The sequence below is a fragment of the Calliopsis andreniformis genome, unplaced genomic scaffold (assembly GCF_051401765.1).
Source record: "Calliopsis andreniformis isolate RMS-2024a unplaced genomic scaffold, iyCalAndr_principal scaffold0276, whole genome shotgun sequence".
In the NCBI taxonomy this organism is placed as follows: Eukaryota; Metazoa; Arthropoda; class Insecta; order Hymenoptera; family Andrenidae; genus Calliopsis; species Calliopsis andreniformis.
Window position 1 is genome coordinate 319,167 of NW_027480685.1, and position 18,004 is coordinate 337,170.

Here is an 18,004-nt window from a genome sequence, read left to right on the forward strand (position 1 = left end):
TAGACCCGCCAGGGCCGTCGCCGCCTCGTAGGAGACGGTGCGATAGCCTCGGATGACTCTGATGGCCAGCCGCCTGTGAAGGCATCGCAGCAAAATTATGCTGCGTTTTCTGGCCATCAGGTCCGGGGGCCAGACAGGGACCTCGTAGAGGGTCATTGATCGCACCACCCCAGCGTAGAGGCGGCGAATTCCTTCCTCGGGCCCCCCTATATTGAGGAGGAGGTGGCCTAAAGCGGCAGACGCTCTCTCCACCCGGGGGGCCAAGCGTCCGAAATGCTCGACGAAGCGCCATCGGCTGTCGAGGATCAGGCCCAGATACTTCATCTGTTCCTTCACCTCGACGAAGGCATCACCCACCTTGAACCGCAAGCCGGGCGGGGTCACCCCGCGGCGACGCCGGTTATAAAACCACATTGCCTCGCATTTGTGAGGCGCTACCTCAAGGCCCGACTCACGGATCGCTGCGACAACGACAGTCACCGCCATCTCGGCAAGGCGGATGGCCCCACCGTAGCCTACCCCACCGACCAGTTCCAGCGGGTCGTCTGCATATCGCGTCAGGTTGACATCGGCGGGGAGGCGTGCCCGCAGCACGTGGTCGTACGCGACGACCCATAGCACTGGGCCCAACACGGACCCCTGCGGCATGCCGCGCACGACCTTCCTTCGGCAAATATTTCCATCACGGCCGGTGTATTGAATCCACCTGTCACTTAGGTAGGACCGGACCATACGTCTCAGGTACGGTGGCACCCGCATATGACGAAGCGCCCCCAGTACCCTGCTCCAAGGAAGGGTGTTAAAGGCGTTGACGATATCTAACGACACTGCCAACGCCACCCCATCCCTGGAGACGCCCTCCTCCGAGAGGGACCTGACGCACAGGATGGCGTCAATGGTTGATAGTCCCTCCCGGAAGCCAAACTGGCTGGAGGACAATCCCGGTCCCACCGTCGATAGGTGGCTCGAGAGGCGGGCAGCTATGATGGTCTCAAAAAGCTTTCCCGCCTCGTCAAGCAAGCACACCGGCCTGTACGCCGAAGGCGTGTCTGCGGACCGTCCATCCTTCCTTAAATGGACCATCCGCGCTTGCTTCCATTCCCTGGGGAATTCACCCAGGCGGAGGCAGCCGCTCAACATCCGCGCGAACCGCGAGCTGAGGACGCCCATTGCCCGGGCTAATACGCGGCCAGGGACACCGTCAGGGCACGGCGCAACGTTGCGGGATGCGCGGCGGCGCAGTGCCCCGGCCATCTCCTCGTGGGTAACCCCCATCTCCGCCTCGGACCATTCACTAAGTGGCTCCGAGGCTTCGTCGCGGGTGGCCTCCTGCTCCCTGTCTATTCCGGGAAACAGGGTCTGTACCACCCGCTCGAGGAGTGGGGGATCTAGGGTCTCCGTTATGGGTGGCGCCCACGGGCGTAGCTTGCCCATTACTGGTTTTTATGGGTGCCACTACGGATCCCTGTTTAGCTCCACGAGGAGTTCCTTCCATGCCCGGGCTTTGGCGTCCCGGATGGCGCGCTGGAGGTTCTTGCGTGTAGCACTATAATCCTCGTATCAGCGCGCCACCTGCTCGGGCTCGGCGTGTCGGCGACGACGGGCGTGGGTATACCGGCGCCGCGCTCGGACATTCGCTGCACGTAATCCGCCCATTTCGCGCGACCACCAGTAGGCCGCGACTGGACGCGAGGGTGGCCTAGCTCTTGGCATGGCGGTGTCACACACCGCCATTATAGCCCTGCTGAACCCGGCCAATTCTCCCTCAACGTCGACGACTGGCCCAGCCGGTACCTCCGACCAAGCCGCTACCTGAGCGGCTGCCTCCAAGAGGCTGTCGTCCAGCCGCTTTGCGACCCATCGCGGCGGTGGGCGCAGTTGCCGGCTCCCGTGGCACCGGGGCCCGACAATTGAAAGGTGTAATATCTTTATTAAATCTGGAAGCTGTTACTAATTTTAAACAGGGTTTACGAGACCAATCTTTGAGACTACATTTTCTTAAAGAACGAGCGGAAGATTTTGAGGAAATCGCGAAAATTGCGTGCGAACTAGGACGAGAACTAGGTGATGAACAATCAAATCAAGTTTTATCTACTCGGCCTATAATTCGAGATGGTAAAGTTTTTACAACTAACGGTGAAGAAATTCAATGCTTTAAGTGTAATCAAAAACGACACTTTCGTAATAACTGTCCCCAAAATAATGAGAAGAATTTGAATAAATCGAACTATAACTGGATCAGATGCAAATTCTGTAGGAAAACCGGCCATGACGAATCGCGTTGTTTTAAAAAACAGAATATTAATTTTCCTTCACAAGCACAATTAACTTCAAACACTATCACAAAACCTCAATATTAAAACTCTCAGATAGCTCCGCGGAAGGGTGTGACACGGGGCGAACCTTTGATTGCACGCCCTCAACTCAACAAAACAGGTTCCAGTTCGATGTAAAAAGTATAGGTCAATTACCAGTTCTTGATTTAGAACACAGTTCATTTTGTAGAGGGATCGCTAGCTTCCTTATTGACACTGGTTCACAGTTAAACCTAATCAAACGAAAGAGTGTTATTTCTACTTTGAAAGTAAATCCTAAAGGTCGCTTTCCATTGCTCTAACGAGCTCGTTCGGTCATAAATGTGCGTGCTCGGCGAGTTTTGCTCGAAAAGACGTTCCCACTAGGCGAGCATAGGTCGCCTATACGACGCTTCGAGCCACTCGAAAGGGTCTATTTTTACGAGCGTCCGAGCATGAGAGGCGTTCGGCGCTAGCAGCAACGGCTATATTCCACCCGAGCATCCGAGCATCCGAGCATCCGAGCAATAACCATGGTTACCTCAATTTCCTCAATGAAAATTAATATTTTTTTAATACGTCAATCGATACATCTTTGTATTCTATTTAGAAAAGTATTGGATGTCTTAGTTCGAAAGTTGATTAAATTAGGAGCAATGAGTTTTGCTCCAAATTTCCACAATAGGCGACACACTGTGGGACGGAAAGACCCTACCCCTTGTTGACCGCCTGCGGCGGCGACAGCGATCGGGGTGCATAGTCATGGCTTCGTATGTTAATAATGTTTTTCCGACTGTACGAATTAAATGACGCTTCACTTGTTTGACAGTTGCCTCCCAGAGACCTCCGAAATTAGATGCACGTGGGGGAATAAAATGCCAAATAATTCTATTATCTATCGCATAATGTTGTACTATACTATTTTTTATCGCAGTTTTGAACGACTCGTGTATTTCACGTAATTCTCGATTCGCATCAATGAAAGTCTTTGCGTTGTCCGAATAAATTTCTGATGATTTTCCTCGTCTCGCAAAAAATCTTTTAAGAACCGCCAAAAATGCTTCTGTTGTTAAATCACTGACCAATTCAAGATGAACTGCTTTGGTTGAGAAACAAACGAATACTACTACATATACCTTTATTGTTTTTGTATTACGTAGGCGCTTTTCCTTTATGTACAATGGGCTGCAATAATCGATGCCCGTCACGAGGAAAGCGCGATTTGGTGTAACCCTAGTCTTAGGTAAATTACCCATTTGGTATACCTGTGTGGAAATGCTTCCAGTGCTCATGACGAATAACTAAGTTGGTGAAATGATGTTTAGCTGGTAATAATATTTGATGCTTCTTATCATATGTAGTGGTTGCATTTGTAATTCTCCCCCCTACCCGTAAAATTCCATTTTTATCCACAAAAGGATTTAAAAATCGCAGTTTTCCGTTATAAGGTTGTTTTTTGTTACATATCAATTTGATGTCTTCTACGAACTCCTTTTGTTGTATGAACTTAATTATCGATTGCTGCGCGTTTTGTAATTCTTCGACGCTAAGCAATCCTGAACGTTTTTGTTTGTGCTTGATGTTAAAACAAAATCTAAGGCAATAAGCTATTGTTCGCTCTAAGCGACCTAAGGAAGAAAAACGGTCAATGAATGTTTTATTGCTAATGACTGTGGCAGTAAGAACTACTACGGTACGACGCTCAGAAACCTCGACAGGTAACAAAGTATTTGATGGCCATTTGTCCTCTGACTGTCGTAACCATTGTGGACCGGTAAACCATGATGTTTCATGCAAGAAATCGGCAGGCCTTATACCCCTTGACAAACAATTGGCAGGATTATCTTGTGATGGCACATGACGCCAATGAACGTTGTCAGCTAATTGTTGTATTTCGCTTACCCTATTAGCAATAAAAACCTTTAATGTATGTGGAGGAGTATTGATTCAATGTAATACCATTGTAGCGTCTGTCCAAAATACATCGTTATCTATTTTTAATTTAAAAGATTTTATAGTTACGTTAAATAATTTGGTTAATAAAACTGCCGCACATAATTCTAAACGCGATAGTGACTGAACTTTAAGAGGCGCAACTTTACTTTCTGAACAAATTAATTGTGTATAACATTGACCGGAATTATTAATAGAACGCATGTATATACAGGCTCCGTATGCCTTTTCACTGGCATCACAGAATCCGTGTAACTCTAATAATGCATATTGATCGCATGTAATTCTACGCGGTATACATAGGTTTTTGATAATACCCAACTGTGATTCAAAAAGTTTCCATTCAGTGTGTAATGTTTCCGGAATTGTTTAGTCCCAATCTATTTTCAATTGCCACAATCTCTGCATTAAAATTTTAGTTTTTACAATAATTGGACCCAGTAGACCTAATGGATCGAAAAGCTGAGCAACTCGCGATAGTATAGTACGTTTTGTTACCTGCAGAAGTGGTCCATGATCTTTAACCTCATAACCTAAGGTATCATGTACCTGATTCCAATATAAACCTAACGTTTTTCTAAATTCATCTGATACTATGTTCATAAATGTATTTTCATTGCTTTTAGCAACAGATTGTAATAATTGTTGATCGCTTGATGACCACTGCCTTAATTGGAATCCTGCCCTTTGAGTTATTTGAATACGCTGATCACGAATTAATAAAGCATCTTCATAAGTGTCTGCTCCGGTTAAAAGGTCGTCAACGTAGAAATCAGACTTTAAAATTTTTGCTGCTATTGGAAATTGATGACCTTCATCATCCGCCAATCGATGTAATGTTTTAATAGCTAAATAGGATGCGGATGATGTGCCATACGTTACAGTATTTAACAAGTATGTGGATATAGGATGACTTGAGTTTCCGCGCCAGAGTATCTTATGATAATGACGATCTTCTGTAGCAAGCATAACCTGACGATACATCTTAGTGATATCAGCAGATAAAACATATTTATGAATTCTAAATCTCGTAACAATAGTAAATAATTCTCCTTGAATATTAGTTCCGATCATTAAAGTATCATTTAATGATAAACCTGAAGTAGTTTTTGCCGATGCATCGAATACAACGCGAATTTTTGTGGTTAAATTATCCTCCTTTTTTACGGCATGGTGTGGAAGATAATAACCTTCAAATTTAGAACAAAATGTAGTTTTAGTCATATGACCTAAATCCTCGTACTCACGCATGAAAATGACATAGTGTTCGCGCATAATTGGATTATGTTGGAGTGATCTTTCCAGAGATAAAAATCTTTTCATGGCAGTATTGTATGGATCACCTAGATTTTTGACATTATTTTTGAATGGCAAATTTACGCTATATCTTCCCGTTTCTAATTCCCGACGTGTATGGTCCAAATAATGTTTTTCACAATTTTGTTCTTCCTCAGACAATGTTACTTCCTGTGGAGTCTCTTCTACTTTTCAAAATTTAGCTAACTGACCGTCTAATGAGCTTAACGTATCATTACAAACTACTGAATTTATTGTCCTTGATCTAGGAGTCTCTCCTACTATTATCCAACCTAACAAAGTTTTACGCATCATCATTGTTGGATGTGCTAATTTGATTTGTCCTACACTTAATAAATGCCAAAATAACTGAGCACCAAGTAAACCGTCAATTTCTGCTGCGTTATGAAATTCTGGATCAGCTAATGGCAAATTTTGAGGTAATTGTAGTGATTTATAGTTAATATTTTCTTCGGGCAAAGATTCTGAAATCTGATTGGATACAAGAAATGTTAATTCAGTAGTAAAATTAGTTGTACGCGATTGAATACGAGCTTTTGTAAAATATTTAACTTCAGAATGCATTTGATTCATACCAGCTACTAGAATTTGTGTTTGAAATAAGGGCAAATTTAATCTTTTTGCAAATTGGTAAGTTAAAAAATGTGATTGCGCGCATGAATCTAATAACACCCGACAACGATGCGAATGTTTATTATTGTCAATAACGTCTATAGCGGCAGTAGATAATATGACCTGTGATTTTGTGTTATTGTTTAAGCACACTATGTTGACATGACTAGTTCATGGCTGTGGTTCTAATGGTGCATCGGTATGCAATAAAGTGTTATGCCTTTTCTTACATACCCTGCAACCACTACTCTTGCATACTGATGCAGAATGCCCCCTTTTTAAGCAATTAATGCATAACCTATTATCTAATATGAGCTTCGTACGTTGTGAAATAGCAGATTTGGTAAACTGATCACATGCGTAGATAGCATGAGCGCCCTGACATATAGGACAGGATGAATGTACTGTAGTATAAGTCCTTTGAGTAGGAATACTATTATTTACTGGAGCTCGTGATGTAACGTGTGTTGTTTGCTGGACCTGATGGCTCAATATCATGGCATCGATTCCGCAAAAATTTACACAATTCATCAAGAGTTGGAAATATTTTATCACGTGTATGTTCCTTCTATTTTAAATTAGTTTCTTGATCTAGTCTTGACAAGGATAAATGTATTAATAAAGTGTCAGCTGACGGCTGGTGTAACGTTTGAAGTGCGCGATAATGTGACTCTAAATTAGTTAAAAATTGTCTTATATTATGATGATTTACCTTTGCTATATGTGGTAAATTAAATAACGCGCGTACGTGATTGGCAACGATTACCGCTGGCTTATTATATTGTTCTTCTGACAAATCCCAAGCAGTTTTGTAATTGGCCGAGGAATTTTCTAAAGATGCAATTAAACGCGACGCTTCGGCCCGTAAACAAGAACGCAAATAAATTAATTTACGACAATCATTTAATCGAGGATTATTATGTACGGCAGATTTGAACTGATCAGCAAATCCTGGCCATTCTTCATAACATGCACTAAAGTATGGTAAATGTAATTTAGGAAGACTTATATCGTTATCGAGAGTTTTCAAATTTGCTAGAGTATTACTTGTATTATGATCTGTATTTGCATGAGAATGAGCCGGAATCTGCTGGACAGATTGTAATAGCTTTTGCGCTATAGAACTATAACCTATGTACATATTTTTTATCTCAATTCTTTCTTTCATTAATTCTCCAGTTTCATCTGCATTATCTAAATCACTTTGCGATTTTCGGAATGCGGCGTATTCGATTTTAAGTTCATCTAATCTATATTTAATTTCAATGTCTTCTTTATCGGGGTCGCAATTATCAAGAAAATGTTTAAAAGTTATTAACTCGAACTTGAACGACGAGCGTTTTAATTTTAAAATACGAATGCGTTCTTCCGCGGATGGAGCCATGACAACAGATTATTGCGGACTGAGAAGAGGAATAAAAAAGGATAGAACTTGATCACTGTATTGAGCAGGTACGTTACCGTTTCGTTGTCGGCAGGCTGCTACAATATGTTAACGCTACCAAAAGCTGCTGATGGTATGAAGAAAGAGGAGGTACTCTAAGGAGATGTTGATGCTCTGCAAAGGTGTTGATGCATCGAAGATGCCTTGACGCTACGAAGATCGGCTGACGCTCCGAGGATGCGCTGATGCTCCAAAGATGCGCGGATGCTCCGAGGATGTGCTGATGCTCCGAAGATGCGCTGATGCTCCGAAGATGCGCTGATGCTCCGAAGATGCGCTGACCAGATGTTGGCCTGATGTAGACTCGTGTAAAATATCAGTTTCCAGAAAACTGTTGCTTGTTTCGCTGGAGACCTGATAACGAGAGCCTGAATTTCTAATCCTCAGGCGTTGACCGTTGTTGGATTACTTGATGTTGAATGATGGTTGAATACAGGATGGAATGTTCTCCACAGCTGCTATATCCGGCTCGAAGGAACGTGTCCTTCAATACACGGAAGAAAACCCCCAAACGAGTGTACGCCAGATGGAAAGATTAATTGGGATACCACGCTCGACTGTACATCGAATTTTACAAGACGAAGGACAATATCCATACCACATGTACCGTGTGCAGTCTCTACAACCTGCTGATCTGCCGGCGAGAATGGTTTTCTGCAGATGGTTACTGCAGAAACATGAAGAAGATGAGAATATCTTGCAAAGAATACTATGGACAGACGAAAGCACTTTTACGAGATCTGGTGCTTTTAATACACGCAATACTCATGTTTAGAGTTATGAAAATCCACATGAGACATGGTCCACTAATTTCCAACAACGATGGAAACTTAACGTCTGGGCAGGAATAGTAGGTAATGACATTGTGGATCCAGTTTTCCTCCCGGAGACATTAACAGCCAGGACGTACTTGGAGTTTTTACAAAATGAGCTGCCTTTGCTCTTGGAAAATATTCCATTAGCTGTAAGGAATACTATGCTTTTCCAACAGGATGGAGCACCAGCTCATTTTGGACGAAGTGTTCGTGAATTTTTAAATAATACATACAAAGATCGTTGGATCGGACGATTAGGTCCAGTGGCATGGCCACCACGATCTCCCGACCTCACTCCCTTAGACTTTTTTTTGTGAGGGTACGTGAAACAAAAAGTTTACGGAGTCGAGATTGAAAGTCGACATGCTGCGTGACAGGATACAAAATGCGTTTGAGGAAATTAAACTGGACGGAGTGTATGCTAGTGTACAGGAATCATTATTAAGAAGACTTCAAAAGTGTGTTGATAAACAAGGAGATGTGTTCAAACATTTATTATGACTTACAATTAGTGAAAAAGTTAAGTAACTGTTCAGTTCATACCATGGAAGTGCATTAACATCTGTAACATCAGCAGTATACGCGTGTGTATGTTCACCGACGCGTGCTTCTCGCGTTCGAACTCGCGTGTTTGTGGTCACACGTTCGGCTGACTGGGATTTGAACAGCGCGCCCCGAAAGTCCAATACCTGAATTTCAATCACCGATATCCCGAAGATGAAGCTCCAGATTGCAAAACGGTACAGGACTTTTCGATTTCTATTTGTATGAAGAATATGCATGTCCCGGCTTGTCCCATAGTTTTGGGACACCCTGTTTATAATTATTCATACCTATACATACCTATACATACATATTATTTTCCCTATTGTAACGTCCCTAAAACTATGCTACGTTGTCCATGGAAGAGCGGCTTTCCAATGGACGGAAAGGTGGGGATCCGTGTGGCGTGCGGTTAAGGAGTTAAAATCCAAGGCTTATATCTTTCTTAACAATAATTTATTCAATAATACTTATTCTAATCCTAACATTAATAGAACAATGATAACTATTCTAATCTGGTTAAATAAAATCATAAGATGATATTAGGTTATATTATATGTGATTATCTATTTGTCAGGTTATATTGAACGTGATTATAATTATCTATTAATTATCTCGATAACGCGAGAGTTATGAAAATACGATATACAGTATGTCCCACGAAATCCTGGACAGTCGGTTATTTGCTAACCTATTAAAGATACGAAAAAAGTTTTTATATGAAATTGAATGGCAAGAGGGGGCTGATTTATTGGCCGTAACAATTTTTTTTTATCATTATTGTTTACAGAGATATGCAAGTTAAGTTTGGTTTTTTAAATGGGATTATATATATTTTTTTGATAAATAGATAGTACGTTTCAAGACGAATTCAGCAAACATTAATGTATACACTTTTTTTCAAATAGTTTTTAAGATATTACGCGTAAAAGTTTACTTATAGTATATATATATACTATATAAGTGTGGGAAAACTCGGTGATGTAGGTAGAAGACAAGATAATAGACCGAAAACTTCCTATGCAATATTCTCGGAAACGCTTAGTTTGTTAGTTATACGCGATTTTATATTTCGTAAAATACCGATGTAACAGTGACCCATCCCCTTTAAGGTCAGTGTCCGGGCTTCGACGAGGCCTCGAGCTTTTAAAGGTCTAAGCATTTCTGAGCCTAAGTGAGCTTCTGGCGACTCGCAACGCGTGTCGAGAGATATCTCATCAAATGGGAAAGCATAGTTTCTAATTGAAAATACTATTGATATTTATCTACAATTAAGGGGTTGCTTTGGCATTTTTAGAAAGGCGAAAATTTTGCTTTCTCATAAAGGGATGTCATGAACCTATTTAAATAACGTGGAAAAGATTTCATACTAAAATATTAAAAATGAAATTCGGTTTGAATAGAGAAATATCTTCGAATCCGGAAATATTTCTGAAAATTCAGGAATCCTTTCGGAAAAGACTAGAGATGTGTTTGCGTGAGGGTGTAGGGCATTTCGAACATCGATTATAAACATATGGTAAGTCGTTATTATTCACACCCAGAGTTCTTCTTTAATACTCTAGTCGGATTTTTAATATTCTAGTATGAAATCTTTTCCACGTTATTTAAACAGGTTCAAGATATCCCTTTATGAGAAAGCAAAATTTTCGCCTTTCTAAAAATGCCAAAGCAACCCCTTAATTGTAGATAAATATCAATAGTATTTTCAATTAGAAACTATGCTTTCCCATTTGATGAAGTATCACTCGACATGCGTTGCGAGTCGTCAGAGGGTCACTTAGAACCAGAGATGCCTAGTCCTTTAAAGGGGATGGGCCACTGGCATATCGGTATTTTACGAAATATAAACCCGCTTAAAACTAACAAACTAAGCGTTTCGGAGAATATTGTATATGAAGTTTTCGGTTTATTTTCTTGTCTACTACCTACATCTCCGAGTTTTCCCACGAATTTAGAAACACCCTGTATATAGTATATAGGAGCAGTGTCAGTGTCAGGAGCAGTCTCAGGAGCAGTGTCAGGAGCAGTGTCAGTGTCAGTGTCAGGCGCAGTGTCAGTGTCAGTGTCAGGAGGAGTGTCAGTGTCAGTGTGAGGATCAGTGTCAGAAGAAGTGCCAGTGTCAGGAGAAGTGCCAGTGTCAGGAGCAGTATCAGGAGCAGTGTCAGTGTCTGGAGCAGTGTCAGGAGCAGTGTCAGTGTCAGGAGCAGTGTCAGGAGCAGTTTCAGGAGCATTGTCAGCAGCAGTGTCAGTGTCAGGAGAAGTGCCAGTGTCAGGAGCAGTATCAGGAGCAGTGTCAGTGTCTGGAGCAGAGTCAGGAGCAGTGTCAGTGTCAGGAGCAGTGTCAGGAGCAGTTTCAGGAGCATTGTCAGCAGCAGTGTCAGTGTCAGAAGAAGTGCCAGTGTCAGGAGAAGTGCCAGTGTCAGGAGCAGTGTCAGGAGCAGTGTCAGTATCAGGAGCAGTGTCAGGAGCAGTGTCAGGAGCAGCGTCAGTGTCAGGAGCAGTGTCAGGAGCAGTTTCAGGAGCATTGTCAGCAGCAGTGTCAGTGTCAGGAGCAGTGCCAGTGTCAGGAGCAGTGTCAGTGTCCGGAGCAGTGTTAGTGTCAGGAGCTGTGTTAGGAACAGTGGCAGTGTCTGGAGCAGAGTCAGGAACAGTGGCAGTGTCTGGAGCAGAGTCAGGAACAGTGCCAGTGTCTGGAGCAGTGTCAGTGCCAGGAGCAGTGTCAGGAGCAGTGTCAGTGTCAGGAGCAGGGTCTGGAGAAGTGTCAGTGTCAGGAAAACTGTCAGTGTCAGTGTCTGTGTCAGGAGCCTTGACAGTGTCAGTGCCAGTAGCAGTGTCAGTGTCAGGAGCAGTGTCAGGAGTAGTGTCAGTGTTAGGAGCAGTGTCAGGAGCAGTGTCAGGAGAGGTGCCAGTGTCACGAGCAGTATCAGGAGCATTGTCAGTGTCTGGAGCAGTGTCAGAAGCAGTGTCAGTGTCAGGAGCAGTGCCTGGAGCAGTCTCAGTTTCAGGAGCAGTGTCAGTGTCAGGAGCAGTGTTAGGAGCAATGTCAGTATCAGTGTCAGGCGCAGTGTCAGTGCCAGGAGCAGTGTCAGGGGCAGTATCAGTGTCAGGAGCAGGGTCTGGAGCAGTGTCAGTGTCAGGAAAAGTGTCAGTGTCAGTGTCAGGAGCAGTGTCAGTGTCAGTGTGAGGATCAGTGTCAGAAGAAGTGCCAGTGTCAGGAGCAGTACCAGGAGCGGTACCGGTGTCAGGAGCAGTGTCAGGAGCAGTATCCGTGACAGGAGCAGTGTCAGTGTCAGTGTCAGGAGCAGTGTCAGTGTCAGTGCCAGGAGCAGTTTAAGGAGAAGTGCCAGTGTCAGGAGCAGTATCAGGAGCAGTGTCAGTGTCTGGAGCAGTGTCAGGTGTAGTGTCAGGAGCAGTGTCTGGAGAAGTGCCAGTGTCAGGAGCATTATGAGGAGCGGTGCCAGTGACAGGAGCAGTGTCAGGAGCACTGTCAGTGCCAGGAGCAGTGTCAGCAGCAATGTCAGTGTCAGTGTCAGGAGCAGTGCCAATGCCAGGAGCAGTGTCAGGGGCAGTGTCAGTGTCAGGAGCAGGGTCTGGAGCAGTGTCAGTGTCAGGAAAAGTGTCTGTGTCAGTGACAGTGTCAGGAGCAGTGTCAGGAGGAGTGTCAGTGTCAGTGTCAGTGGCAGGAGCAGTGTCAGTGTCAGTGTGAGGATCAGTGTCAGAAGAAGTGCCAGTGTCAGGAGAAGTGCCAGTGTCAGGAGCAGTACCAGGAGCGGTACCGGTGTCACGAGCAGTGTCAGGAGCAGTATCAGTGCCAGGAGCAGTGTCAGTGTGAGTGTCAGGAGCAGTGTTAGTGTCAGTGTCAGGAGCAGTGTCAGGAGCAGTGTCAGGGTCAGGAGCAGTGTCAGTTTCAGTATCTGGAGCAGTGTCAGGAGTAGTGTCAGTGTCAGGAGCAATGTCAGGAGCTGTGTCAGGAACAGTGTCAGTGTCTGGAGCAGGGTCTGGAGCAGTGTCAGTGTCAGTGTCAGGAGCAGTGTCAGCAGCAGTGTCAGTGTCAGTGTCAGGAGCAGTGCCAGTGTCAGGAGAAGTGCCAGTGTCAGGAGCAGTGTCAGTGTCAGGAGCAGTGTCAGTGTCCGGAGCAGTGTCAGTGTCCGGAGCAGTATCAGGAGCTGTGTCAGTGTTAGGAGCAGTGTCAGTATCACTGACAGTGTCAGGAGCAGTGCCTGTGTCAGGAGCAGTGTCAGGAGCAGTGTCAGTGTCAGGAGCAGGGTCAGTCTCGGAAGCAGTGTCAGGAGCAGTATCAGTGGCAGGAGCAGTGTCAGTGTCAGGAGCAGTGTCAGGAGAAGTGCCAGTGTCAGGAGCAGTATCAGGAGCAGTGTCAGGAGCAGTGTCAGTGCCAGGAGCAGTGTCAGCGTCAGGAATAGTGTCAGGAGAAGTGCCAGTGTCAGGAGCAGTATCAGGAGCGGTGCCAGTGTCAGGAGCAGCGCCATGGGGCAGCGTCAGTGCCAGGAGCAGTGTCAGGAGCAGTGTCAGTGTCAGTGTCAGGAGCAGTGTCAATGTCAGTGATAGGAGCAGTGTCAGTGTCAGGAATAGTGTCAGTGCCAGGAGCAATGTCAGTGTCAGGAGCAGTGTGAGGAGCAGTGCCATTGTCAGGAGCAGTATCAGGAGCGGTGCCAGTGTCAGGAACAGTGTCAGGAGCACTGTCAGTGCCAGGAGCAGTGTCAGCAGCAATGTCAGTGTCAGTGTCAGGAGCAGTGTCAGTGCCAGGAGCAGTGTCAGGGGCAGTGTCAGTGTCAGGAGCAGGGTCTGTAGCAGTGTCAGTGTCTGGAACAGTGTGAGGAGTAGTGTCAGAGTCAGGAGCAGTGTCAGGAGCAGTGTCGGTGTCAGGAGCAATGTCAGGAGCAGTGTCAGGAGCAGTGCATGTGTCAGGGCCATTGTCAGGAGCAGTGTCAGTGTCAGGAGCAGTGCCAGTGTCAGGAGCAGTGTCAGTGTCTGTGTCAGGAGCAGTATCAGGAGCGGTGCCAGTGTCAGGAGCAGTGTCAGGTGCAGTGTCAGTGACAGTGTCAGGGGTAATATCTGGAGCAGTGTCAGGGTCAGGAGCAGTGTCAGGCGCAGTGTCAGTGTCAGGAGCAGCGTCACTGTCAGGAGCAGTGTCAAGTGCAGTGTCAGTGTCAGGAGCAGTATCCTCAGCTGTGTCATAAGCAGCGCCAGTGTCAGGAGCAGTGTCAGGGCAGCGTCAGTGTCAGGAGCAGTGTCAGGAGCAGTTTCAGTGTCAGTGTCAGGAATAGTGTCAGGAGAAGTGCCAGTGTCAGGAGCAGTATCAGGAGCGGTGCCAGTGTCAAGAGCAGCGCCAGGGGCAGCTTCAGTGCCAGGAGCAGTGTCAGGAGCTGTGTCAGTGTCAGTGTCAGGAGCAGTGTCAATGTCAGTGATAGGAGCAATGTCAGTGTCAGGAATAGTGTCAGTACCAGGAGCAATGTCAGTGTCAGGATCAGTGTGAGGAGAAGTGCCATTGTCAGGAGGGGTGTCGGGAGCCGTATCAGTGTCAGGAGCAGTGTCAGGAGCAGTGTCAGTGTCAGGAGCAGTGTCAGGAGCAGTGTCAGTGTCAGGAGCAGCGTCACTGTCAGGAGCAGTGTCAAGTGCAGTGTCAGTGTCAGGAGCAGTATCCTCAGCTGTGTCATAAGCAGCGCCAGTGTCAGGAGCAGTGTCAGGGCAGCGTCAGTGTCAGGAGCAGTGACAGGAGCAGTGTCAGGAGCAGTGTCAGTGTCAGGAGCAGCGTCAGTGTCAGTGTTAGGAGCAGTGTCAGTATCACTGACAGTGTCAGGAGCAGTGTCAGGCGCAGTGTCTGTGTCAGGAGCAGAGTCAGGAGCAGTGACAGTGTCAGGAGCAGTGTCAGTGTCAGGAGCAGTGTCAGGAGCAGTTTCAGTGTCAGTGTCAGGAATAGTGTCAGGAGAAGTGCCAGTGTCAGGAGCAGTATCAGGAGCGGTGCCAGTGTCAAGAGCAGCGCCAGGGGCAGCTTCAGTGCCAGGAGCAGTGTCAGGAGCAGTGTCAGGAGCAGTGTCAGGAGCAGTTTCTGTGTCAGTGCCAGGAGCAGTGTGAGGAGCAGTGTCAGTGTCAGGAGCAGTGTCAGGAGTAGTGCCAGTGTCAGGAGAAGTGCCAGTGTCAGGAGCAGTACCAGGAGCGGTACCGGTGCCAGGAGCAGTGTCAGGAGCAGTATCAGTGCCAGGAGCAGTGTCAGTGTCAGTGTCAGGAGCAGTGTCAGGAGAAGTGCCAGTGTTAGGAGCAGTATCAGGATCAGTGTCAGTGTCTGGAGCAGTGTCAGAAGCAGTGTCAGGAGCAGTGTCAGTGTCAGGAGCAGTGCCAGTGTCAGGAGAAGTGCCAGTGTCAGGAGCAGTACCAGGAGCGGTACCGGTGCCAGGAGCAGTGTCAGGAGCAGTATCAGTGCCAGGAGCAGTGTCAGTGTCAGTGTCAGGAGCAGTGTCAGGAGAAGTGCCAGTGTCAGGAGCAGTATCAGTATCAGTGTCAGTGTCTGGAGCAGTGTCAGAAGCAGTGTCAGTGTCAGGAGCAGTGTCAGGAGCAGTGTCAGGAGCATTGTCAGGAGCAGTGTCAGTGTCAGGAGCAGTGCCAGTGTCAGGAGCAGTGTCAGTATCAGGAACAGTGTCAGGGGCAGTGTCAGTGTCAGGAGCAGTGTCAGGATTAGTGTCTATGTCAGGGGCAGTGTCAGGAGCTGTGTCAGGAGCAGTGTCAGTGTCAGGAGCAGTGTTAGGAGCAATGTCAGATTCAGGAGCATTGTCAGTGACAGGTGCAGCATCAGGAGCAGTGCCAGGAGCAGTGATAGTGTCAGGAGCAGCATCAGGAGCAGTGTCAGGAGCAGGGTCAGTGTCAGTGTCAGTCTCAGGAGCAGTGCCAGTGTCAGTGTCTGTAGCAGTGTCAGTGTCTGGAGCAGTGTGAGGAGTAGTGTCAGAGTCAGGAGCAGTGTCAGGAGCAGTGTCGGTGTCAGGAGCAATGTCAGGAGCAGTGTCAGGAGCAGTGCAAGTGTCAGTGTCAGTGTCAGGCGCAGTGTCAGTGTCAGTGTTAGTGTCAGGAGGAGTGTCAGTGTCAGTGTGAGGATCAGTGTCAGAAGAAGTGCCAGTGTCAGGAGAAGTGCCCGTGTCAGGAGCAGTATCAGGAGCACTGTCAGTGTCTGGAGCAGTGTCAGGAGCAGTGTCAGTGTCAGGAGCAGTGTCAGGAGCAGTTTCAGCAGCATTGTCAGCAGCAGTGTCAGTGTCAGAAGAAGTGCCAGTGTCAGGAGAAGTGCCAGTGTCAGGAGCAGTGTCAGGAGCAGTGTCAGTATCAGGAGCAGTGTCAGGAGCAGTGTCAGGAGCAGTGTCAGGAGCAGTGTCAGTGTCAGGAGCAGTGTCAGGAGCAGTTTCAGGAGCATTGTCAGCAGCAGTGTCAGTGTCAGGTGCAGTGCCAGTGTCAGGAGCAGTGTCAGTGTCAGGAGCAGTGTCAGTGTCAGGAGCAGTGTCAGTGTCAGGAGCAGTGTTAGTGTCAGGAGCTGTGTTAGGAACAGTGGCAGAGTCTGGAGTAGAGTCAGGAACAGTGGCAGTGTCTGGAGCAGAGTCAGGAACAGTGCCAGTGTCTGGAGCAGTGTCAGTGCCAGGAGCAGTGTCAGGAGGAGTGTCAGTGTCAGGGGCAGGGTCTGGAGAAGTGTCAGTGTCAGGAAAACTGTCAGTGTCAGTGTCTGTGTCAGGAGCCTTGACAGTGTCAGTGCCAGTAGCAGTGTCAGTGTCAGGAGCAGTGTCAGGAGTAGTGTCAGTGTTAGGAGCAGTGTCAGGAGCAGTGTCAGGAGAGGTGCCAGTGTCACGAGCAGTATCAGGAGCATTGTCAGTGTCTGGAGCAGTGGCAGAAGCAGTGTCAGTGTCAGGAGCAGTGCCTGGAGGAGTCTCAGTTTCAGGAGCAGTGTCAGTGTCAGGAGCAGTGTTATGAGCAATGTCAGTATCAGTGTCAGGCGCAGTGTCAGTGCCAGGAGCAGTGTCAGGGGCAGTGTCAGTGTCAGGAGCAGGGTCTGTAGCAGAGTCAGTGTCTGGAACAGTGTGAGGAGTAGTGTCAGAGTCAGGAGCAGTGTCAGGAGCAGTGTTGGTGTCAGGAGCAATGTCAGGAGCAGTGTCAGGAGCAGTGCATGTGTCAGGGCCATTGTCAGGAGCAGTGTCAGTGTCAGGAGCAGTGCCAGTGTCAGGAGCAGTGTCAGGGCAGCGTCAGTGTCAGGAGCAGTGTCAGGAGCAGTGTCAGGAGCAGTGTCAGTGTCAGGAGCAGCGTCAGTGTCAGTGTTAGGAGCAGTGTGAGTATCACTGACAGTGTCAGGAGCAGTGTCAGGCGCAGTGTCTGTGTCAGGAGCAGAGTCAGGAGCAGTGGCAGTGTCAGGAGCAGTGTCAGTGTCAGTGTCAGGAGCAGTATCAGGAGCGGTGCCAGTGTCAGGAGCAGTGTCAGGTGCAGTGTCAGTGACAGTGTCAGGAGCAGTATCTGGAGCAGTGTCAGGGTCAGGAGCAGTGTCAGGGGCAGTGTCAGGAGCAATCTCAGGAGCAGTGTCAGTGTCAGGAGCAGTGTCACTGTCAGGAGCAGTGTTAAGTGCAGTGTCAGTGTCAGTAGCAGTATCGTGAGCTGTGTCATAAGCAGCGCGAGTGTCACGAGCAGTGTCAGGGCAGTGTCAGTGTCAGGAGCAGTGTCAGGAGCAGTGTCAGTGTCAGGAGCAGTGTCAGGAGCAGTGTCAGTGCCAGGAGCAGTGTCAGGAGCAGTGTCTGTGTCAGGAGCAGGGTCTGGAGCAGTGTCAGTGTCAGGAGCAGTGTCGGGAGCAATGTCACGAGCTGTGTCAGTGTTAGCAGCACGGTCAGTCTCAGAAGCAGTGTCAGGAGCATTGTCAGTGTCAGGAGCAGCGTCAGTGTCAATGTCAGGAGCAATGTCAGTGTCAGGAGCAGTGTCAGTGTAAGGAGCAATGTCAGTGTCAGTGTCAGGAGCAGTGTCAGTACCAGGAGCAGTGTCGGTGTCAGGAG

At 47.2% G+C, this 18,004-nt stretch overlaps 2 protein-coding genes across 2 annotated transcripts; both read right to left on the reverse strand.

Annotated features, from left to right (window-relative positions):
* Positions 1-2,941: 2,941 nt before the first annotated feature.
* LOC143187782 (uncharacterized) lies at positions 2,942-4,451 on the reverse strand. The gene is made up of 4 exons (XM_076391992.1): positions 4,317-4,451; positions 4,254-4,264; positions 3,684-4,197; positions 2,942-3,595 (listed from the first exon to the last, which is right to left on the reverse strand). Exons 1-4 carry the CDS (start codon positions 4,449-4,451, stop codon positions 2,942-2,944), a joined length of 1,314 nt encoding a protein of 437 aa, XP_076248107.1.
* A 165-nt stretch (positions 4,452-4,616) lies between these two features.
* Positions 4,617-7,560, reverse strand: LOC143187783 (uncharacterized). Its single transcript, XM_076391993.1, has 5 exons — positions 6,779-7,560; positions 6,411-6,744; positions 6,344-6,361; positions 5,756-6,299; positions 4,617-5,725 (listed from the first exon to the last, which is right to left on the reverse strand). The coding sequence occupies exons 1-5, from the start codon at positions 7,558-7,560 to the stop codon at positions 4,617-4,619; spliced, it is 2,787 nt and encodes a 928-aa protein (XP_076248108.1).
* Between the last annotated feature and the right edge of the window lie 10,444 nt (positions 7,561-18,004).

Excerpts from the sequence above, each read along its gene's own strand:
- LOC143187783 (XM_076391993.1), bottom strand. The coding sequence starts at position 7,560 with ATGGCTCCATCCGCGGAAGAACGCATTCGTATTTTAAAATTAAAACGC. Across the intron at positions 6,745-6,778 it reads TTATTAATACATTTATCCTT|AAGGAACATACACGTGATAA; the intron begins GTCAAGACTAGA and ends AATTTAAAATAG. Across the intron at positions 5,726-5,755 it reads TACGTTAAGCTCATTAGACG|AGACTCCACAGGAAGTAACA; the intron begins GTCAGTTAGCTA and ends GAAAAGTAGAAG.
- LOC143187782 (XM_076391992.1), bottom strand. The coding sequence starts at position 4,451 with ATGCGTTCTATTAATAATTCCGGTCAATGTTATACACAATTAATTTGT. Across the intron at positions 3,596-3,683 it reads ATAAAAATGGAATTTTACGG|TTATTCGTCATGAGCACTGG; the intron begins GTAGGGGGGAGA and ends TCACCAACTTAG.